The 25,158-nt window shown below is 29.6% G+C and overlaps 2 protein-coding genes across 3 annotated transcripts in view; both read left to right on the forward strand.

The window, feature by feature from the left end:
* Nucleotides 1-25,093, forward strand: part of LOC106681656 (ATP-binding cassette sub-family G member 5) — a 116,127-nt gene extending 91,034 nt beyond the window's left edge. The window contains exons 2-18 of one of the 2 annotated variants that reach the window (XM_067048679.1): nt 8,047-8,174; nt 11,175-11,306; nt 14,483-14,675; nt 15,366-15,571; nt 15,698-15,809; nt 15,891-15,993; nt 16,615-16,783; nt 17,523-17,574; nt 17,729-17,942; nt 18,056-18,120; nt 20,151-20,277; nt 20,349-20,529; nt 21,391-21,531; nt 21,612-21,762; nt 22,126-22,240; nt 22,384-22,646; nt 23,415-25,093. In XM_067048679.1, coding sequence (XP_066904780.1) covers nt 8,047-8,174; nt 11,175-11,306; nt 14,483-14,675; nt 15,366-15,571; nt 15,698-15,809; nt 15,891-15,993; nt 16,615-16,783; nt 17,523-17,574; nt 17,729-17,942; nt 18,056-18,120; nt 20,151-20,277; nt 20,349-20,529; nt 21,391-21,531; nt 21,612-21,762; nt 22,126-22,240; nt 22,384-22,646; nt 23,415-23,606 — 2,544 coding nt within the window. In that variant the 3' untranslated portion in view covers nt 23,607-25,093. Of the gene's footprint in view, nt 1-8,046; nt 8,175-10,898; nt 11,039-11,174; nt 11,307-14,482; nt 14,676-15,365; nt 15,572-15,697; nt 15,810-15,890; nt 15,994-16,614; nt 16,784-17,522; nt 17,575-17,728; nt 17,943-18,055; nt 18,121-20,150; nt 20,278-20,348; nt 20,530-21,390; nt 21,532-21,611; nt 21,763-22,125; nt 22,241-22,383; nt 22,647-23,414 lie in introns of those variants that run through there. The other variant, XM_014422097.2, reaches the window with a different exon arrangement.
* On the forward strand, nt 8,509-10,766 carry CysRS (cysteine--tRNA ligase, cytoplasmic). Its single transcript, XM_014422098.2, has one exon. It carries the CDS (start codon nt 8,594-8,596, stop codon nt 10,763-10,765), a length of 2,172 nt encoding a protein of 723 aa, XP_014277584.1. The 5' UTR covers nt 8,509-8,593; the 3' UTR covers nt 10,766.
* Nucleotides 25,094-25,158: the final 65 nt, after the last annotated feature.

Here is a 25,158-nt window from a genome sequence, read left to right on the forward strand (position 1 = left end):
TTGTTGGTATTAAACGTTACCTTCCAAAAAAGTATGTAATTTAGAAATTCACAATATTTGAATATTATAGTAATTTAAAATGTTTACTTACAAGCCTATAAAAATATTAGGTATGGTTTTTTTTTTGGTTTTTTTTTTTTATAAATTTCAGTTATTTCATCTTATTGGAGATGTACATTATTTCACAAAATGTTCGTTTTATTATATTCGAATGCTACAATTTTAAGATGTTATACATGCAAGTAGGTGCTCAATATAGTTTATCTTTTTGGTCTGCTCAAAAGCTGGTTAGACTGGTAGAGAGATTACCTGGCATAAATACGAGTATATCTGGTATAATGTCAGGGGGTAGAAAGCGACGGCTTTTGAAACAAACCAGTATTAAGGGCGACGACTCAGACCAAGAATAAAGCTACTTGCTGATATATGTCCCTCCAACCTGCTGGAGCTGTTACTTATTTACGATATTTTAAATAATAATTCATAATTAGTGTAAAAAACTATAGTGATTAATTAACTACAAAAATAAAAATTGTAGTGAAGCATAACTCGCCGCTACACAATGCTATTTGTGCAGAGTTGTGCAAAAGTTAGCAATGACTAATAACTAAAAACTAAAGCTAAATTAGCTGTAGTTGCATTGCGAACTAAAGCTAACCGTTTAGTTTTATGTTTTCGGAGGTGCTGAAAATAAAAATTAAATCGATTTTGTGATTACATGCTTGCGAATCGATTTATTTTAACTTTTCGGATTTCTATCATATTAAGAAAGTTAATATAAATCGATTCAGAAATACGCAATCATAAAATCGATTTCATCTTCATTTTTACCATCTCCGAAAACATATTAAGGTACTCCAATATGTTAGAACTCCGAAACGTTAAAATAAATTATATACAATCGAGCGATTATGAATTTTTTTTTTTTTTCATTTTCACCTCCTCCGAAATCTTATAAAAGAATCCCAATATGTTAGGGTAACAGGATTAAAGGATTATTTTTCAGTTTTTTTTTAACAGCTAAAGATAATTTTAATTAGTTTTAGAGGACATGTATCTATTGTCAGAGAACAATGATCCTTACATTGTATCCCAAACCCTCCAATCTCACATCACCACCCTTGAAGAATGGTGCCAAAACTGGAGGATTAAAATTAATTCCAATAAATCCCACCAAATCACATTTATCCTTCGTCGTAAACCCACGACCTCTTGCCCTACAGTATCCTTTAATAATACTCCACTTATTCCTGTCGAGCAGATCCGTTACTTAGGACTACATCTGGACAAACGACTGAAATGGAATCCTCATACAAGACTAAAAAGACAGTCGATTCCAACTATTACAACATTTACAAGACAAACGGTCTAAATTGCCAATCCATTACAAAAGATTGATCTACATGACTATTATAAGCCCTACCTGGACATACGGAGTTGAGCTTTGGAGCTCCACTAAACCATCAAATTCCTCCCGAATCCAATTCTTACAGTCCAAAATCCTTCGTTAAATCCTTAATGATCCTTAATTAATCATAAATCAAGTCGTCCCTCAGGACCTCAATGTCCCATATGTTGCCGATTTGGCTAGAACCAGATACCATTACCAACCACCCAAATCCACGTGTTTCTAACCTGGCTTCTCCTTCATTACCTAATAATCCTCCTAGACGTCTGAAAAGAAGATGGCCTCGAGATCTTCTCCTCTAGAAATGTTATTGGAGTTCTATCAGTGGGTAGATTCCCCACATGTTTGTTTCATGTCACTATGTCAACTACAGCAAATTTACTAAACCAAACTAAAATAGTTTTTAGTTGTCAATTTCAATTAACTACTAATTTAGTAGTAAGATTTAGCGGTACCCACTAACAGTCAGTAACTAAATTAGTTCCAATTTTTTAGAGGAACTCATTCTCACATCTATTTAGCAATTAGTTTATCCTTAGTTAACTAAATATTAGCTAGCAAATGTCCAACTCTGTATATGTGTATTACATTCCACCGATGTACGCGGGATAGTCGAATATCTTACAGTAACTTTTAACTCTTAATTATAGTAATAATAATTAACAGCTATCTTAATATTTCATTCACCATTAATTAAGTGAACTGACTTAATTCAGGTTATTCGCAATCCTAAATGAAATTAGGCTGAGATTTCAGTAGGGAGTTAGTAAACTGTCTTCTATTGCAAAATGCAGTAATTACAGAATCATTAGTGCAATGTCGCCATTGCCTTGGCCCATAGTTTCATTCTTTCGGAAAAAAATAGTTCACAAACTCAAGGTCACAGTTAAACATCTCATTGTTAAAGGTAACTCAACAATTAGACGAAATTCAAGAAATTTAATTATTATAATCTGGTGTAAAATCTAATAAATATATCTTCTTTAAGAATTATACCTTGGAACCATAGTCATAATTAAGAAGACGGTTATCATATAGTACTTGTGGCTTTATAAAGGCTTTAAAAATAGATTTATAAATAACAAGTTTAAACTTTTATCTCACAAAGAGTAAGTACAATAGTAAAAACACTTAATCCTTGATATTAATGGCAAAGACGGGATAGGGTGTATTTTGTTATTGGCATGTGCCAACTTCCACTCTCATACCTTTGTAGAGCAGTATAAGCTACTTTCTCCTTTTATGGCACCACATACAGAAGGTGTCTAATTCCTGGGTACCCAGCTAGTTCCATCCACTTCCCTGCCTCTAGCAATAAGTCATTCCCACTACTTCCTCATTTGTGTATATATCTATTTTAGTATGTAGTAGCGTGGTAACGCGCCAGTCTACCAACCCACAGACTGTCAGATCGAATCCTGGTCCCACCCGGGTTTTTTTCAAGCATAAAATAATACAAAATTCACTTACAACCTCTCTCCGGACATTTGTGAGGCCCGTTAGCCAATGGGTGCCACTCACAAAAAAATAGACGTGGAAGTGACGAACCCACCCTACGAAATTAAAACGCATCGCGCGAGGACTTATAGACCTCCATGGTCTGTTGCCCATTTAATAATTTAATAATATAATTATAACTGATGAGAATATGAATAGTAGTCGTCGAACAGAGTTGTCGAATGAGCCTATAGCCGACAAGTTGTCTATAGTCGTCTAAGTTGTACTCAGTATGATACAGAGTCTATATCATTCCCTTTAAATACATAAAATATATCTTAAATCACTCAAAGGAGATTAAGATCTGCACAAAGCTATGTACGATCTCCTCTTCACAGTATGGCTGGAATACAGATTGATCAGAATGTAGCAATGTGGTAATTTTCTCTATTCATAAAAAATGAATTCCCAACAAATTTACCTCTCAAATTTTGTAGTACATTTTTAACTGTTAAGCATTTTTTAAAAACATACTACAAAATATTAAATAAAGCGTTGTGTAAAGAATGTGAAACTTTTAACATGTAGAAAGTGAGCTCTTTCTGGGCGCGTCTTTTTTTAAATGCAAACAGCATAGGTTGACCGACAGGGTCACCAACCTGCAACTTTCCTTCTTTTGTGGTTTAACAATATCACAACTATATTTTTTCTTCTCACCCTCCGCCTTTATTTGCAACTATTCACAACCTTAACTATTTCCTGCAATTGTTTTAAAGCTCATAAGTCATTGATTATAACGAGATTATGTACTAAAAACAAATTATAAACTTAAATTTCGCATTATTGTGTCTACTTATAAGGACTAGTTCTTCGAAAGAATTATAATAGTTTTACAATTGCTTTTAGCTTGAATAAAACCCATGAGGCTATTTTGTTACATTCTAAGATTTGATTTGTTAGTCTAGACCTGAAATTTAGAAAGGTTTTAGTAAAAGGGCTCTTATTTATAATTTATAGTTGCTCATACAAGCTTGAGTAACCTTTCGTTCTTAAGAATTAGACTTAAGTCTAATGTCACATGGAATGTTGATATCATCATTGCTAAGTCAACTGGTCCCCAACTCAAATTTAAAGACTGATGTCCCCTCCCACAATTTTACCTCAACACATCCTGTTGATTTTCTGAGTCAAATTTTCATTGTACAGTTTTCGATTTGTGTTTCAGAGCACCCTGAAAAAATCAAATTTGATATTATTTGTCCCTGCTTAGTTTATTTATTTATATATATTAAAGTAACAAATTTGGCCTAAATAGATCATCCAGTATGAAAAATTCGAAACGCCTATGCTTTACTGTCTGTACAAAACGGCTACTGAAGCTCGAAAACAGCTCAAAAGATTTTTATAAAACTTGTCTAAAGCATTCTCCTTAGTAACCCCCATAAAAACCATAACAAAAGAAAAATAAGCTATAAAGGCCAAAGTAAAGGTGTATAGATCTTCTACATTTGTATTCAATATTTTTTGTAATTAGATGAAATAATTAAACAAATGACTGCCAATTAAAGGGTCTATATAGATTCATCCCCTTTTCAAACCTCAAGAGATTTTAAACTTAGACCGTTGAAAAATCCAAAAGGCATATGGTTGCTTCAAGTAAAGTAGGTAGAAATTGTTTTTAATAATTTTAAATACCAATCTATATTAAATCCCTTATACACCAGTTTTAAAATAATTCAAAAAATATTTTTTTCCCCAAAATTTCGGCAAGCTTTGTATCATATTTTTTTTTTTTTTTACATTTATTATTTTGTATCTAATAATCGAAAACAAATACATGTTTTCTTTGCGTAGAGTAAAAAAAAAAACTTGGGAGATTTTAATGAGTTCGGGCTACTGAAAAGTCTGAACAACATATGAACCAGTCTAAAAACGAATGTTTTTCTTTGACCCATAAAAAAAAATTTTTTCTTTTATTTATAATTTTTTGTGAATATTACGGAACATTTTGAAGGTTATTATGTAACAATCGATTTGTTTCATTCTAAAGAATAAGGAAAACATATTACTGACTCTCTTAAATGATTTTATATTTTTAAAACAATATAAAAACCTACAGAGGCGCCATGTAAAGTAGTTTAAGTATTTTTTTTTTAATGAAAAGCATATTCTTTTTTAGCGTCGTTTGAAACCATTAAATGTTGTATCACAGTTTTAGTGAAACCTGTCAGTGAATTACGTAGATATACCAAATATTTTATTTACCAATTTCTATTATATATCATTAATATATATTGTTATTTACCACTATATTCTCTATAGATATAATAAAAACTTAATTTAATAGGTAATAATGTTTTTAAAGACGGTGGAAACTCACCTTATTTTTCCTAAAAATAATTTTATTGGTCTACTATACTAGAAGGCTCATTGGGGTTTTATCTTTTTTTTTTTTTTTTTTACATTTAAACTCATTTAATGAATTATTTTATTCTTATTCTACTCAAAATAAAACAATAAATTGGTTTATAATAACTTATAAATCGATATTAAACATTGGTAGAACACATTTTAAAACATTGGCTATTAGAACGAGCACTACACCAAATATGTTTAGGCTCACCCCTCCCCCCCCCAAAAAAAAAGATAGATAAAAATAAAAAAATTCAGTTTGGTTCCATACCGCATATGTGGGTTCAATTTAAGTCACCAAAATAACAATATACGTTTAATTTTAACTAAATACATTAATTGATATAGAAATATTTCATAGTGTTCATTTAATCTACATACTCCTCAAACCTAGCAATAGCGAAGTATTGCCCGATATGCTAGTGATTTATAGAACAAAAAAACAGGCAAAACATGTTTGTCAGTTCTATTCTATTTTTTTATTTTATTCATTTAAAAGATTACATCCAATATGGTCCAACCAGATGAGATCTATCGGTCGGTGGCAAAATAACACACAAAAATGATAGACATAAGTGAAATGTAAATATTACAGTTTAGACTATTAGGGCGGTATTGTGGAGGCTATACAATTTTTAAGCTAGATAAGTACAATATGAATTGATCTATAGTGATACATTTAATGATTTAATTAACAACTACTAAAGTGAAAGAAAAGTAAAAAATAATAATTATTAAAAAAAAATTAAATAAAAATAATAATAAAAAAAACTGAAAGGATTATGAAGTGAACAATAAAGATCCAAATTTACAATTTGTGTTAAATTGCAAAATTACAATAAACCTTTTATTGTTAGAATTGCTGGTTTGTTTCTTATATCAACCTCTATCATATTTTATACATGATTAGAAGCTTCAGTACTGTTAGAGCATGGGATCTCTGTATGTAGTTGGGCGCCGGAAACTCGAATTGACCTCAAGACTTCCGAAAGAGTGATGTAATCCAAACCTAGATACAACAATAGTTTTGTTCCCAGAGCAGTTCTTCTACTTCTATCAAACCTTCTTAAACTTGAAGAATCCATTTCGTTACAACATATCACATTTGGCTCAATTTGGATCCTTAATCTTTAAACCTTTATACCAGTATAAAAAAAAAAAAAAAAAAAAAAAAAGCATCCGTAATTCTTTTTTAATTATTAGAATTCTAATTTTACTGATAATTTAAATTGTTTCTTCACACCGACCTCAGTACCGCGAAGGGAAGCGACCCACGGGGGATGGATGTAAGGATGGTCGGTGGCCATATATTATGATTGTTGGTTTTAAATCGCTGTGATACACACCCCTCCTCCAACGAAAGACAGTAATGATGAAGTTAAACGCGAATTTCACTATTAATTGGAAAGGATTTACGACAAATTTCAGGGAAAGTACATTAAAATAATATTAGGAGAAGTGATCAGAAAGGTTGGAAGAGAAGCAATTTATTATCAAACGATGGGTAAAGAAATTTTAAACGAATACTGTAATAATACCAATATACGACTTGTTTACTTTGTCATCACGAAAAATCTAATACATCATCAAAGGATTCGCAAACCCGAAATCAAATCGATGTATTGTAACAATATAAATGAGAAAATAGTATTAACTAACGTGATATTTTATCTTGGACAAAATGTGGTTATAATCCCTAAACTTTAACAAAAACGTTCTACACAGAAAAGGAAAGAAAACAAACAGTTTCTGTCAATCAGAATCAGAGAAAATATTAAAGAAGTCGGTAATTTGTGTCTCGGGAAAAGGGAAAGTAAAAAAAAACTAACTCTAGTTCGATGAAGAATGTCTGAGCATGTGTTAAAAAAGAAAAGCCCCTAGATTAAAAGCTTCCAATTATCACAACGACGGCAATGTAGCTTACTTCCGAACCTTAAATCTCTTTAAACATAAAAACTACATATTTTAAAAACAAAATAACTAAAAACAATCGATAATAACGTAAGAAAACTGTACTGAGGTATTAACAAATCGCATAGTGACATAAATAAGGGATAAACATAATCGTGTTTATTCTACTATAAAAAGATCTGTGAAATAGCCCGAAGAATGGAAAGAATCTATAACTATTCGGATTCACAAAGGCTAAGGACGGATTTTAACAATTAGATATCCAGAAATCTCTCTCTTTTTAGGATATTATAAAATATTTACGTTTAGTGGAGTGAAACGTTAACAAGTACAAAGTTGTTAACTATTTTTTGTTCCTTCTTGACCTAAATATATAGTTAGCAGCAGAAACGACGAGAGCGTTGATATAGATACAGGAGAAAATACATTTGAACAAATAGAGAAATGCTAGTATTCGGGATCGATGGTAACTATAAAATACTAGTTTGTATTGTATTGCTAGACCGATTGGTAAGTGGGAGATTGTGTTATGGCTGACTTGTGGATTTGGGTTTAAACGACAGTCATTGGGCGAATATGTCTCGATAGTTAGCGGTATCGGTATTGAACCTTGGAGTTTGCTAAGTCTTTTTACTTATTTCTAGAGAAACTTTTCGTGAACTGTATTTACTAATCGACAAATATTGCAAATGAATTGATATTTCTTGGTCTACGCACGAACAAACTTATGAAATCCCTTTTTCAAGCTGAGAAACAAATTTTTAGCCACAACTATATTGTCTATTGTTAAAAGTAATTATTAACTCTATAGCCATTAAAAAATATATCTGTGTAAAAATTTTTTCTTCAGAAATTCATTATTTTTTCAATTTGTTTAGATGGGAGATAGGAGAATATGGGAGGGCCAGCGGAGATACTCGCTTGCCGAGAACGACCGGCTGCCTCCCCCATCAAGGGGTATGGTTCCATCGACTTCTGAGGACCTCCATGCCTGGTCTATTTACAGGTATGTCACTGAATTTTATCTGATTATAAATATGACATAGTGTGCAGTTTTATAAACTAAAATATTTGTTATAAAAAGAATTATATTTCAAAAATTGAAATTGAATATAAAGCTACTATTCAACAACCGTAATGTAGTATGGCGTATTACTATCGGCAATGTTAGCAATCATATTACTACCGGCAATCATAGTTTTAAAAAATCAGTTTCTCGTGTGCCATCGGATTTCATCGGAAATTCTCGTTCTGTAGGAACTCAAGCAACTCCCACTCTACTACCTCTTTGGCAATCATAGTCACGAATGATCTCAGTGTAGGAAGGTTATAGACTGCTGCGTGGTTACTTCAAACGTGTGAACTTCATGATAGTGGTTGTCGCTATTTATCTTTAGTGAAAATATACTGTTACAGGTATTAACAATGGCAAAAAGGACTCAGCCTAATTGGATCCTCGAAACCGGAAAACCTATTCCAGCTTTAAGGCTGTATAACAGCCTGACTAGGAAAAAGGAAATTTTTACACCTCTAAATGGAAATAAAATTCTGTGGTATAGTTGTGGCCCTACAGTTTATGATGCTTCTCACATGGGCCATGCTAGGAGTTACATATCATTTGATATTATGAGAAGAGTGTTGAGTGACTATTTCGGCTATGAAGTTTTGTATGTTATGAACATCACTGACATTGATGACAAGATCATTAAAAAAGCGAGAAAAGAATATTTATTCAAAAAGTATATTGATGAAAAAAGAGAAATAGCTGATGTTTTGGAGGATACAAAAACAGCTTTGAAACTTTTGATTGTGAAAGCTCAAAAAACTACTGATGATAGTGTTCGAGATATGCTTAATAAACTTCGTGACTCAGTAGATTCAGCTATCAAAGATCTAGAATCAGCTATTAAAGAAAATAATAATGAGGGAATGAACAGTTCTCTTCAAATATTGCTACAAACTGCTAAAGACCCCATAGCTGAAAAACTTGACAATGAATATTCTTCATCTGTTAATGAAAATTCAATTTTTACTGACCTGGCAAGACATTGGGAATCAAAATTTCATGAAGATATGGATTCTCTCAATATATTACGACCTCATGTACTGACTAGAGTTAGTGAATATGTGCCTGAAATTATTGATTATATCCAGCAAATTATAAAAAATGGAATGGCTTATGAATCTAATAGTTCTGTCTATTTTGATGTTAATGCATTTGATTCTAAAGACAATCATACCTATGCAAAATTAGTTCCAGAAGCTTATGGAGATGTAGGCTCTTTAGAAGAAGGTGAAGGCGAATTAACTAATAATAAAGAAAAGCGATCTCCTACAGATTTTGCACTTTGGAAAGCCTCAAAAGTTGGTGAACCGTGGTGGGACAGCCCATGGGGAAAAGGACGACCTGGGTGGCATATTGAATGTTCAGTAATGGCTTCTGCAATTTGTGGAAATACTTTAGATATACACACTGGTGGTGTCGATTTGAAGTTTCCACATCATGATAATGAAATTGCTCAAGCTGAAGCATATTTTGATAATGATTGTTGGGTACGTTACTTTTTACATTCGGGACATTTAACTATAGCTGGATGCAAAATGTCAAAGTCTTTGAAAAACTTTATCACTATCGCTGAAGCATTACAACAGTATTCAGCAAGACAATTACGCTTTTCATTTCTCTTACATTCCTGGCGAGATACTTTAGATTATAGTAAGAATACCATGGACTATGCTCTATCATATGAAAAAATGTGTAATGAATTCTTCCTTAACGTAAAAGATTTAATTAATTCTGAGCCTATATCAAATATTTCCGATAATTTCAAAAAGTGGAATGAACGAGATTTAGAGTTGAATAATGTATTTTCTCTTACTAAAGAAGCTGTGCATGAGGCATTATGTGATAATTTAGATACCCGCTCAGCTTTAGATAAAATAAAAGAATGTATTTCAAAATGCAACATTTATCTCAAAAATGATGATGCCAAAAGTCAATTAATAAAATCTATATCAACCTATATCATGAAACTCTTGAAAGTTTTTGGTATCATTGTAGAAAATGAACAAATTGGATTTTCTGTCTCTGAAGCATTTAATTTCTCAAATGTTGAAGAGAAGTTAATGCCTTACTTGAAGGTTTTTGGAGAGTTCAGGGATGAAGTTCGTCGTAAGGCTAAAGAAATAAATAATAAAGATATATTAGAATGCTGTGATATTCTCCGTGATACAAAACTTCCCGAGTTAGGTGTTAGATTAGAAGATAGAGAAGGTAAACCAAGTGCAATCAAACTTGTTGATAAGGAAACATTACTGAAGGAAAAACAAGAAAAAGAGCTTCAAAAACAACTAAAAGAAGAAGCAAAGAAAAAACAGCAAGCATTACAGGCTGAAAAGGATGCTCAGCGAAGAATTCATCCCAAAGAAATGTTTCTAAAGATGGTAGATAAATTTTCAGCTTTTGATTCTGAAGGTTTACCAACTCATGATATCGATGGTAAAGAAATTAGTAAAGGTCAACTTAAGAAACTTCAAAAACTTCAGCAGGCCCAATATAAAAAATATGAAGAGTTTATGTCAAATCAAAAGCTATAATTTAGTTAACATCAGTAATAAGTTTATTTATTTCATGTTATAACAAAATTTTAACTAAAGGCAAAAAGAACTAAGAAACCATAATATTATTAAATCTTCAAAGGTATAATATTGAGGACTATGCATGCACAACATAAAAAAAATAAGCATTAATAATAAACCGGAAACTTTATTCATTATAATTTACATTAAAGCTACCCTACATCAATACAAGAAAATCACTTGAGGAAAAAAATGAAATAAAATGCCTTGCACATCAGTGGCTCTGTTAAGGTATTTAAATGTTCTGATAAAATACTGTTTTTCATTTAAAATTGTATATTACTGTGTTAGAGCATGTATGTATTTATTTTACTATTATGTATGTATGTATGTATTTTATTTACTATTATTTTCATTTTATTGATAGGCAAAACCTGAATTCGGACTTTACTGATTCTGCGTTGGGTTCAAGTGAGAAGTCTCCCCTTCCATATGGGAACTTCCAGCTTAGGGAATCAACCGTTCAGTCCATTCTCAATCATCCACGCTATGGGCCAAAGTAAGAGAACAATTAATTTAATGAAAAAATTACTCCGCAAATCTCGTATTAATTATTTCATACATTATTGATTAAATTGTATTTATGTGAATAAAATTATGTTAATAGCGATGTATTATAAATTTTAAAGACTTAAACATGTTTTAGTTATATGCATTTATATGATTATTATTATTGGGATTTTTATTGTAATGAAGGATTTTTCAGCTATACTCTACCTACGATGAGATTTTACTTTGATGAGGAGCCTTGATGGGACAATTATGATTTAAGGAATATTTTTAGTGTCTTAGAATCACGCAGTATTATATTTTCATCAATAATTTAACTATCTTAAAATATTTCAATGATTATTTTTATTTATTTCAGAGATTTAACGAGGTAAATAGAATTATAAAACTAAGCTTTTTTTTTACTAAGAAACCTATTGTAATTTATATCTGATATTATTTTTATATGGATTTCATTGTCAAAACATATTTTAATAAATAATAATGCATAATAATTTTCCTTCTTAATTCTTACCCCATTCAGCCTTTTTTTTTTCTTTTTTTTTATCAGTGATTTTTACCAAAAGGTACTTTATTAATTTGTTAAACTCTTAAATTCTCAATGTTCACTATTTAATTTCTAATTTCTCTTACATGTTAATTTTCAACATCCTTCTTAAGTATATAAATATTTTTTAATTTATATACGTACAACCATTATAACTTATTTTTATTTTAATTCAATCTAATTTAGTTAATTAAAGGACTATTTGTAGGTCAGTTTTTTTGAAACACTGATGAGTCATTTTGTGATGTAACAGTGCTGGAATAAGAATGATAAAATTACAACATAAGTAATTTGTCTTGCATCGGCTTCTTTAGTACTGATTTTGTATTATTAAGGGAAATCAAAATTGTTAGATACTAAGGTAGATTCTCTGAAACTAAGCAAAATCCTAATCAACAAGAACCTCATTATAGTTGATCTTGAAACATTATCGAGAAGCATTTTGCAAACATGTCTGAAAACAATAAATAATATGAACACTACTACACACCTTATCACTTCAGGTCTATTCCTTAAATAATCACTTGATCTTAAGTTTATTATGTAAAATATTTATTTCAAAACAAACTTAAGATCTATATAAATTTATCATAGTTAGTCTATATCATTTACAAGTTTATAATGGACACAGCATCAGTGAATAAAAATATGCTATTTTCTAGTCATATTTCCTTCTTTTGTTGTATTATATAGTAAAAATAGTATACCTTTTTTTTTTTTAATTGTTGACGTGAAAAAACTTCCTAAATATATTTTTCATTGTACAATGTTTTGGGACAATTGTCCCATAGTCATACACCTTCAGAATCTACATATTTTCAATTGCCCTATTGAAACCATTTCATCCATATAATCATAGTTTAAAATTGTTTTACACTGTCCTGAGACAAAATTGTCCCGAAACATTGTAAAATGAAAAATATGGAATAGTTTATATTCATTTTGGAAGTTTTTTCATCTCAACAATTTTTAAAAACCAATATAATCAAACTTCCTAAAAAGAATATCCAGAAAGTATAGCTTTAGTTCACCAGCACTTTTTTTATTTTCATTTCATTTCTGCATGTTGTTAAGTATTGTTTTAACTGTTATACAGTTCTAGATAGCATTAATGAACTTATTAAAGTTTGGTTGGTGATCTAGTATCTTTATTTTTGCTAGAAAAATATGCTATATTGATTTAAGTTAATTTGAGTTAAATAATTTGTTTTTTCTTTATTTGCTCCAAGCATTTTAATTCCCTATTCAATAAACATTGTTATTTAAATAAAGTTAAAATTGGTTAAAGATATTTTTGGTGTTATTGCTATTATGAAACCCTGTTTCGATAAAAATGATCCCTAGTCAAAAATAAATAAATAAAATGTTTTATTTTTTTGTCAGACTGATTAATACAGAAAATGAAAAATCAATCCCTAGTTTTGTGGTATTGATAAATTAAAAGTCATTGTCAGTATTAAAACATGAGAATCATTTCCAGTAACTAAATATCTATCTGGATTTTGAACTATGAAAGAAACAAGTATATATCAATGCTGTCTACAGTATTTACTAGATATTATTAAAATTACATTCGAACTGTAGGTTTTATTAAAGAGAATAAAAAGTTTTTAAGAATGAATCCATTAATAAATATTTTAGATAGGAAATGAGTTATTTCTTTCTTTCTATTTTCATTCATGCAATGAAAAATTATTTGAAATAAGAGAAAAATATTGTAATAATTTATAATTATGAACAAATAAGAGTATTTTTTTATTTGTCAAATGAAGTTAACGTCTCTGTTGATTACCATTGCTAGAAATTTGAACAATACATCAATTTCTCTATTTGGTTTAGCTTTTTAACAGACTATATTTCTTATTTTGTGTTGCTAAATAAAGTGTAAACTCAGTTGGCACTACAAGCTGTGACATAAAAGTAACATTCTAGAAAAATTGGTCATAGTTTTTTTTAATTTGAAAGGCATTGCAAAATTTTATAGTCAATAAATAAAAGCAGATATCAAAAATTGTTTAAAAAAAAATAAATAATTCAGTCTAGCCACAACCTGTCATGAAAATAGCTTAAAAGTATTATTTATGTCCTAGCAATTCCAAAAAAAAGTAGTTAAAAAATAATATTATCAGAAAAGGATACAAAACTTAAAATTAATATATCTAAGAACATTTTGATTTTATTTGAAAATTAAATAATAAATCCAAGATTTTTTTAAGTTCTAATGAGTTTGGATAATAGTTCTTACTGAGGAAAAAAAAAATAATTGTAAGAACATTTTATTCCTGGTTTTGAGAAATTTATAAATTAATGTTCTTACATAAATGGAAACTATTGAAAATGTTCTCTCATTAGAACCTATTGTTTTGTACATCTTGTTCACTGAGCATTTATAGGTAGTATTCCTTCCTACATTCTAGGGTAATATGTCTATTACCTCCTTATATTGTATAATTAGTGGTTTTTTTTCTTAAAATTTTATTCTACTAAGAAGTTATTTGGTAACGGTATCATGTAATTGTAATGTAATGACACAGCATTATTTTCAAAGTTTATTAATGTTTTTTACTAAAAGAAGGTATTCCACATTCTAAAGTTAATTGATCATTACTATTTTTCAGATCACCATTGGGGGCTAACATGTATACATATCTCAAGTTTGGCCTTCCTCGAGTTTTTCCACCAAATGGAAAGAAGGAAACATCCAGTGGATATGACTCCAGTGAAGAAGGTACAAGAAGAGAAATTGATGCCCAACATCTTCGGTCTCGTAGTGTAGCAGATTTTAATAGTCTTCATCATCTTCACCATCAGGTAATTCTGGTACTGATCATTAGATAGTCATGATTAAAAATGTACATACCATAAATTAATAAAGAAAAAGAAATGTCATCTGCAATATGAATATTATTAGTTTAATAATAAAGTATCACTTATTTTAATTTTGTTTTCCTTTTTGGAATCTTTTTGTTGAGTGATGCATGTGCTCAATAAACATCCTGTATCCCTATATAAGAGTTTTGTAATACCTGAGATTGTTTTGTAATACTCTTTGTTGAGTGATTGGTTTTGTATAATATCTATTGCTCTTTATTTAAGATATAGACATAGATATAAACTGATTAGATATAAGACATAGTTTAAGATATAAACTGTCATAATATAATTACCCAAATTTCTTTTTCATTAATAATAATTTATTTCCTTTTTAGGTATTGACAATTTTTAGAAGTTGCTAATTTCCCTCTTGTGTAAATGCAAATTATTATATTATAATGAAAACATTTCCAACTACCAGTGATAGCATAAGCTATAAAGTCAAGTTTTATATATTAGATGAACTTTGTTATTGATAAAATTACCAGACATTATGATCTATTAACTTTTTAGTATATAAGATACAGCTAGTTTTTATGTTGATGATTTATGTTTTAAAAGTTTTATAACATCAGCTTAAAAAATGAAAATACTTTAACAGATATTTTTGATAAATTTCTTTTACAGGGACATGGGTTGGTCAGCAATGGTCGAGGTAAAAGCCTTTCTCAAGCTAACCTCCTCTCTCCAGAGACTGCTTTGCATCGTGCCCAAGCCGCACACCGAGCCTCGCTTCATGACCTGAGGAGAGACCACTATCACCACCATTCTCTTCACCATATACCTCAACATCCTCCACCTCCGAACCATCATACACCATTGCATCAACCAAGGTGTGTATTAATTTATGTTTATAGACTATCTAACCAATCTGTATGAACTTAAAAAAGTAAATAATGTTTGAAGAATATGTGAGAATCTTTAGTAATGCTGTCTAATCTCTTATGGATACTTTGCAGACTTAGGCGAGCCTCAGTTGTTACTCCACAACACCAGTATCCACCTCCTGAACCGTTCTCTTTTGTAGCACTTCATCCACAGCAGTACACTGGTCTTTATCCTCATTTACAGGTGAGTACATGTTATTTCTTGTGTAAATAACAAATTTGGGCATATTCCTTAGCTACTGATATTTTCCCAATATTTTGTCAGGTGCGTAACATGAACATTAGGGATAAGAAAGGTGAGCCTCTTGTAAACAATCTGTCATTGGAAGTTAAAGCTGGTGAAATCCTATCAATCATGGCAACATCTGGTAAGTTGCTTTTGAAAATTCTTTTATCAATTTAATGTCCAATCAACTTAAATATTCTTAATTAATCTTGGTGTTTTTTCTTATTACTGTTTATTTTAATATATCTCTATGAATCAATTACTTTATTCTCCTGTCAATGAAACTTTGGTTTAATCTTTCAAATGACATATTTTCATATTAAAAACAATTTGTTCTCTATATATATTTCAAGCTTTTCCTGGAATAATAAAAAAAACAATGAAGTTAATAATTTTTGAGTAAGGTAAAGTCTAAACTATGAATTTTTGTTTATTTCATTGATGACTAGATGCTAGATTTATAAACTTTGTTCTGTTATTTTTCTACATGATAAAAAAGATTTTTAGTATGATGTTATTTTTTATTTTAAAAGAGGTTATTGATAGGAAAGTTTATGTAAATATATAATATAAATATAAATAATACCACACTATATAAATTTTAATATTCAGTGTTTATTATTATTTTAATATGTTTATCAACATACAGTTTTTCAGACATCATTTAACTAGTTTAGAATTGTAAAAATTATTACATTTGATGTTTTTTTTTTCTCTCTAAAAATTAGAATACATACTATGATAAATAACTAATTTGTTACAGAAAAGTCTGGAAAAGCTCTACTTAGTGCATTATCCGGACGACATGGCTACACTGGGCAGATCTCTTTGAATGGGCAAGCTGTTGGTCCTAGCGATTTATTGAAGAGAGTCGCCTTAGCCAGGTCTGACACCGTTCTCCCACCCGATCTCAGTGTCATCAGCTGTTTGAGGTAAGATAGTTTTAAGTGATTATATCAAATGTAATTTGTTTAGTTTTTATTTAATTTTTTCTTTCCTAAATGATATTAACCCATAACATGACAGGTGACTTTATCGAATTTATAATTTATTTTTTTAATTTTATATCAAATAATATGTTCAATATTATGCATTTATTTACTTATTTATATGAAAGTGGAAAAAGGAGTACAACCCACAAAAAATAATGATAATAATAAATAAATAAATTAGTTCAGCACACCAAAATGTGAGATCTATGGGGTCTTCAGACCAGGAAGTGTAGTATATAATTAACAAACAAAAAAGTTTAAATTTTTCTTAACTATAAGCACCCTTTAATCTCTTAAAATATTGAAATTTTTTTATTGAAATCTTATTAGTCTTTAGTATTTTGATTTATTAAGAATGCCTAGATAAAATTTGTGTGGTCCTTATTTTGGATCATTTCAAACAAACCCCTGCCTGTCTTAGGGTCTCAAATTAAATTCCGACTTCATATTAAAATATCTCCTGGTTTCCTTAAACTTTTCTGAGCTCTTTTTACTATTTCTGATTTCCCAGTCTATCCTACTTGGTCCAGTAAAAATCTCCTTTTCTCCTTTAGTCAATTATTAGATTCTTTCATAGTTGATATTTAAACATTGACAAAGAGAGATGCTTAATTATTTGTTAGTTATAATGATTACTATAAATGTTGATGGAACTAATTATTTCATTATTATTGTTTAGGTATTATGCAAGACTGAGAAGACCTAGGAGTAAAGTGCATACCTCTCAACAGGTAATAATATTTTTTTATCTAACATCGAAAATTAAGATCTATTTTAGTTAGATAATCTAATTTCAGTTTGAAATAACTTTACTTAATATAATTGTAAACAAATATTTTTAAAACATAAAATTGTTCACTACATGACCAGTGAAAAAATTTCCAGGTGAGTATTGTAACCGAAGAGCTTGGACTAAGCCCAGTATTGGAAACTAGAGTGTCAGAGCTGACCAGATCGGAAATATCTAGGCTTCTTATAGCCCTTCAGCTCCTTTCAGACCCACTCCTTCTCTGTATTGAAGATTTAACTCAACCAATGGATATCTTTGATACATTCTTCCTCGTTGAATTTCTAAGGCATTGGGCTTCTGGAGCTACTGGTAATATATTAAAAAATATAAATATATCAATTTATAATTAAGTGTCCTCTTTTGAAAACATTAATCCATTAATATCTATATCTGTTATCATAATGATATAATGGATGTTGTAGGTGGTGTGCGAGGACGTGTAGTTGTTATGTGTTTGCAACCCCCAACTTATGAAATTCTTACAATGGTAAAGTTTAATTTCAGTTTTATATTTAAATAATACATATACTTACAATTACATACAAGTTCATATAAAAGTGAAAAATATTTAATCAAATAATTCAACATTCCCCTCTTCAAAATACTCTCACATTAAGGCATAATATACTTGTACAATCTCAGCTCCTTGAAAGTTCTCTGTTTTGAGGTTCCTCAGGTTCCTTATCATTTGATATTTTAATTACCTCCACGTCACCCTAAGGCTATCCTCAAAGGATCATCGTGCATTTGAGAAATAAAAAAGAGTCACTCGATGGCAAATCAGATGAATGAGGGGTGTTGTTCTGTCACAGTAATCAAATTTGAGGCCAAAAACTCTTCAAAACTACTGAAATGTGTGTAGGGACATGAAAATCCTAGTCCTTTTATTCCATTGATCATAATGTCTACAGTTAATTTCTCAACTGTTTTAATGTCAATAAATACAACATTTTTTGAATAATGGAAAAAATATCTGGTGTCCACTCACACAGAGAGTTGACCAGATCCGAAATATATAGGCTTCTCATTGTCCTTCAGCTCCTTTCTGACCAAACAATTTTTACCATTTAACTGTTCTTCAAATGAGCATCTAGAATGTTCTAGGATATTTATATATTTAAATTATTCAAAAAATTAATGAACCAAAAATGAACGGATCTTCACAGAAAACTGTGCAAATTACTTTTAAAAACAGGATTACAAACTTCAGTGCACTTTATCTTTTCTAGGTCTGGTCTGATTTAAACAATTTTTTGAAGTGATACTTCTCGAAGCATGATAAAGAAAAAATGCCTGGGTTAGATGAAAATTTAGATAAGAGAGATTTAATTTAAAAAGATTTCTCAAAATCAAATTTCATTTCCCAATCCTGAAATAATAAAATTGTCAACCATTGCTAGAGAACCTAAGAAGTTTCATTTCTATTGCTCTAGTTGTTTTTTTTTTTTTATATGAATGAAATTTGATTGCTTTTCCAATATACATATAACAATTGCAATAGGCTCTAAGATGGATAGATCTAGAGATAATTTTGGCACAAACCTAGAGACAAATTGCCAGAAATGGTTTTATTGTACTCATGAGGTTCTGAAATGGATAGATCTGTTAAAAACTATATATCAAAGATTTGTTCTGATTGCGATATTCTCCTTCTCTAGGTTGGTAAGGAAATTAAAAACATTAGTACAAATTCATATATCTGCTAGCCGATCTTATTTCAATTTTTTTTTTTTTATTGTGGGAGGGTAATATTATTATCTATTAAATAAGGTCTTTAATTATAATTAAAAATTATGATACATAGTTTACCATAAAATATTTACTTTTTTGAATTATATACAAATAAAGTTTTCTTTTCTTCATGATTTTTTCTCGAGGATATTCATATTATGTATGAATAGCTAAGGGCTTATGTAGAAGACTTTAAGCAAGTTTCATAAAAATTATTAGAGTTTGAAATAACAGTTTTGAAATAAACACATTTTTGGGGTATTTTAGCACAGTACTAGAAGCCTGGTTTCATACACAGAAATTAGAGGCTAAAACCCTTCAAAACAATTTTTAAAAAACTAAACTAGCCCATCTGTTGAAGAGACAATCAGAGTACAGACAAACAAAGGCCAAAAATTGTTTTTTAGATTCAGAGGGCTATAAAATGGATAGACCCATTAAAAATTAAACACCAAAAATTTGACCCGATTACAATACTTTCCTTACCTAGATGACAAGGAAAGTAATTATTTATTAACTTTAACCATTGTTGTCATATGTTAACCAGGTTTTAACTTAATTATATGATAGGGTTAGTTGATGATATTAACATAGTAATAGATTTTTGTCTTTTAATAGCACTTCAAAGTGGTCACTGTGATACTAAAAAAACATATTTTATATTTGTTACTAATCATTTTTGTTTTGTAATTAATAAAAGCTTTAAACCATTGAGCGATTATAAGTTGTAACCTTTATATAATGATGTTTTGAAGCTATAATTTTCTAATTAGATTATTATGCTAGGTTCCTAGGCTGCTGGCGCTTTCAGGTCCCGAGCCCGTTTTCACTGGTGCAAGTAGAGCATTAGTTAGATACTTCACTTCAGTGGATTACCCTTGTCCCCCATTTAAAAATCCTGCTGACTATTACCGTGAGTATTTTATTTAAATCTATATCTCCTTTATTTCGTGAAACTGTTAAAATATCATTGAATTATTTCAGTTGACTTAGTAACACTGGATGACCTCAGCGCAGAAGCGATGCTTGAATCTAGTCAAAGAGTTGATCAGCTAAGTGCCCTCTACAGGAGAAGGCAAGAACCCTTATCAGAACCTCAACCACATACCATCGGCCCTGGCTTTATTAGAGCTGGCTTCTTTGGGCAGCCATTCGCTATAATTCTGTAAGATATTGGTTATTATTATTCAAGTTTAGCTAATTTGATAAAATTTCTAAGTAATGATAGATAATTTTTAATAATATTTTAATATTTCTTATTATTCTTTTTTAGTAAAACCTAAATTATCTATCCTTTGTTGTTATTTATATTGGTGAAAATAATAAGAAACTGGTAATTTTTATATTGATAATACCCCACATGTTTGGGTTAAAATATCAGCATATCTAATAAAAAGATTTGAAAAAAATGATTGTGTCCTGATTATATTCTCTAATTTAAACTCAACTGTCGACAAAATCCATCAACAGTGTGTTAATTTCCAAATAACTTTGCTAACTCTTGGGATTACAAAAAATAGTTTGACAAAAACCTAAACAATTTACAGTTAATTTCTTATCAATTTTTTGTTACCTAAGATGTTTTATCTTAGTCAAACTGAATGTGAAAAAAAAAGTTAATCTATGTAAGCGGTCTCATCACTCATGTGTTTAATTTTTTTTTTAATTTCAAACATATTTAAAAGAAGTAAAAACTAATTTTAATAGAAATATAGTAAAATTTTTCTCAAAGTTATGATATGACTATCTGCTTAGTAAGTTATCTATAAAGAACATAGATAAAAAATTAATATTCTTCAGGACTAATGTTACTCATTTAATAAGTTTTGTTTATATTCTGTTGTATTAGTACATCAGATCATATATTTATGTTGTTAGTATAATGCTTGTTCTATCAACTATTATAATGCACAGTGTGTTTTCCAATCATCGATGCCTAGTTCTGATATTACTCTGGAAATTTGAGGTTTTACTGTATGCATTGTAATAATTTATCTCATTACTATATTTGCTCTCAAATTTTTAGGAAAGAAACCGTTTACTCTCAACCAGCTTGTTTCGCTCGTTGGATTTGTAGAGTTGTAATATCTGCCTTAGTATCAGTGGTAATTGGCTCTGTATTTTGGGATATCCCCACCGAAGACCAACAACTCACGAAGGGTGATAGGTAATTTCAATTCTATAAATAATTAAAAATTTTATAATTATTTGAAAGATCACTGATATTAAATAAGAAAAATAAAATAGGTTGGGCTATCAATTCACGATGGTGTGCTTGGCCTCCTGGCCTGGAGCTTTATGGCTTGGACTGGATGGTTGCTTTGGTCGGAGGAGACAGTCAGCAGAGAGTGATATCAAATCTGGTCATTATTCTGGCTTCCTATACTCTTTTGTTACGGTAATAAACTCAATTAAATTTATTTTGAAGATTTAATAACTTTATTATGTATTTAATAAACAAATGAATATTCTAGTTATTTATAATATGTTATTATTATTTATAATATATCATTACCAATATTATCAGTACTTATCTTAACTAGTGATTTCTTTCTAATAAACATTCCAAATCCCTTACTATAACCTTCCTCTCCAGGATTCTATACTTACATTCTTTTCTTTCTTGTTTTGTTTTGATTTATCTTCATTAGAAATTAATTGTTTGTTAGCTCCTTGTTGTTAAATTATTATTTGAAACGTGCACAATCATTAAAAATGATTTGGATTTTTTTCTCTTCAATGAATTGTACTTTTATTTCAGATGATGCTAAATATAATCCCTTCAGTACTGATCTGGTGTGCTTACCTCATACCTGCATATTGTATGTCTGGATTATACGGCCAAGGTTCAACAGATAGTCTTCTGGCATATCTTGGTAATTCATCAATTACAATAATTTATTTTTTGTAAAGAAAACAGCTTACAAAATTAGCAAAAATAATGCATACTATCCAAAATTAAGTCCTTAATATTTATTTTGTTTATTGCCATTTATGATCATTTTTATTTTCCATCCAGGTTATAGTCTTACGGGTTTGCTGTGCCTTCAGTACTTAGCAAGATTTCTGGGTTACATTACCGGATGCTGGTTGTGGCCGACAATCATATTTTGTTTTGTTTCTTCAACTGCTAGCTTGGGAGCTGGTTTTGCTCTCCATCCAAGCACATGGAGTGGTGTGTGGGGACCGCTGGGAAACTCGTATATTGCCCTTGTAAAGGAAGATCATTCCCATTCAGTTCTGGCTGCCATCAATTCCCACCTCGTGTGCCGTAACAAACAGGTATATATTGATAATATCTCTGCTATTAATGGTTTTTATTAATATATGATTGCCACTTTAAAATTATTGAATGATGATATTTTCCTGTTGATATTATTTCCTGAGATTATATTTTCCTCTTGATATGACTAAATATCAACTCCTCATGAAGATGGCTCTTTGCAGCTACATCTTCATTGAATAGTCTTCAGCCCTGATACTTCTGCCTATTATAAAGATCTATATGAGAAAGAAAAAGTAAATCATATAATATTTAAAGATCTTTATTTTATCTTATTCTCAGTGTGTATAAATGATTCTTAGTTCTTAATAATTGTGTTAGACATTTAATTTATGCATGTTTTGTTTTATTAAACTATATATGCATAAAATAATACAGCATAGATTGATGCATCAGTTTTAAGTAGCATTGAATAAGAGACAGAGCTGTAGAAATGTTTTAACTACTTCCAAATTCTGTCCTTATTCTAAAACTGGTCTACTCACTCTTATGAATATTAGAGAGTTGACTGCTCATGTAGAGGGAACGAATACTTAAATAACAAATTACAATTTTGATTTTTAAAACCAAACTTAAGTTTTACTGTCTGATCCCTCTGAGTGCCAGCCACTAGCACGGTTTCGGATATTCATCCGCCTTATCTAAATTGTAGAGATATTTAGTTACAATTTTGACTTTAATAGCAATATTATATAAAATATTTTACTGAACCAATATTTATTTTACTGGTTTTTTTTCTTATAGTTCACTATATATTTTTTTAACAGATTCAAAAGCAGGATATCATCGTTCAGCTTCCTTGTCCTGTTCCAAATGGAACAGTCATCTTGTCAAACCATGGACTCAATGTACCTCAACACACGGTCTCTACATTCAGCTGGTTGATCGGTGCCTTCATTGCATGTATTGTTACCTTTTTAATTGCTACTTGCTTTGGAAGAAAAAGACGTAGTAAATAAGCTCTGTTTAGGGAAAATTAGATCATTCCTTCTATATCAGATGTTGTGTGTTTCAACGAGTATTCCTTGCTAGGTGACTTTTCTTAATAAATTATTAAATTTTGAATTTTTTACACCAAAGACTTTTTTTGTTTTAAAAATAGTCAGTGAATAATTTACCAACATTTTAGTTAGATAGTTTTTTGGTTTGACTTAGATAAATTTCAGCATTCCATGATAATACTCCTTGATATTCATAATACAGAAGTCTTTCCCTCACCTATGTGAAATTATTAATCTTAGTAAAATCCAAAGGTTTAGGTCCTCTTTTCTTTTGTAAATAATACCTAAAAATTTGCATGAAATAAAATTATAATGTGCATCTCCTAAATTCATTATAGATTATCATTAAGAATGAATAGTGATTAATACACAAGTAAATGATAGTTACAATCTAGTAATGTTAGTAATTTAGTATCAGATTGAAATATGTAAAACTTAACGACTTTACTTAAAATACTTTTCCTCAGTTTGAAAAACTTCGCAGTGTAATTTTCTACCTTCTTGTATGGCTTTTGAAATATTAATATGTACATATAAAGCCATGTTATTCTAGTTTTGTTTTCAATGGTATTACCTCTTCAACCAATGAATTGACTTCTTGTAGTTATATCAAGAAGGATATGGGCCATGGAATACCAGTTATTTTTCTTATGAAAAATATCTTCATTTATTCATTGTTAATTTTTTTTTTTTTTTATAATATAGTTTTGTAATTTGTTAACTATTATACATACATTTTGCCTGATCTATAAATGATTCTAAAGTTACTATTACTTTTTAAATAAATTTTTAGTAATTGTTATTTCCAGCCGTTATTGATTATTATATAAATCAAACAACTTGTTAGTTTGAACATTGATTTTTATTACTTAATTTTTTTTTATTCTTTTGTATTTATTTGTAAATATTTCTCTTCCTCAGAGGTTAGCTATTGTATTTACTAAAGGTTTTTATCTTAACTGGAATTTTAAATTTAGTATTGAAGTTCATAGTAAATATGCAGGATAGTTTTTTTAAGTGTTATATTTACTAAGAAAAAAATCTCTTCTTAAATTTATTGTAAATTTTCGCCATAATAGTCACTATAGTTAACCTCTGAAGTAAAGATTTTTCATGTAGTTATTTTCCCTAACTCCAATCAGTTAAATGTAATTAGTGTTGTAAATTTGATGTAACTTTTGTAAATTAAATTATGTGCCACTATTAGAGTAAACATTTTTCAAAGAATTATTTGTCATTTACAATACGGTCAGCATTGTGAAATAGATAACTGATTCTTTAATTATGTAAATAATATAAAAGGTTTATTTATTTATGGTATTGGCTAGTGCAATAAAAACCAAATATAACTAAATTATGGCATATTGTAAACTATAGTTTTGCAATTCTTTAATATTTTATTGAAAATAAATTGTATATGTACCTGATTGTTAATAAAATATGTCTATATGAGTTAAGTTTGTACAATTTTGATATTTGTCTTAGAAATGATATTCTAATTAATAAAAAA

This window comes from Halyomorpha halys, unplaced genomic scaffold, assembly GCF_000696795.3.
Source record: "Halyomorpha halys isolate HHAL.00 unplaced genomic scaffold, Hhal_1.1 Scaffold355.1, whole genome shotgun sequence".
In the NCBI taxonomy this organism is placed as follows: Eukaryota; Metazoa; Arthropoda; class Insecta; order Hemiptera; family Pentatomidae; genus Halyomorpha; species Halyomorpha halys.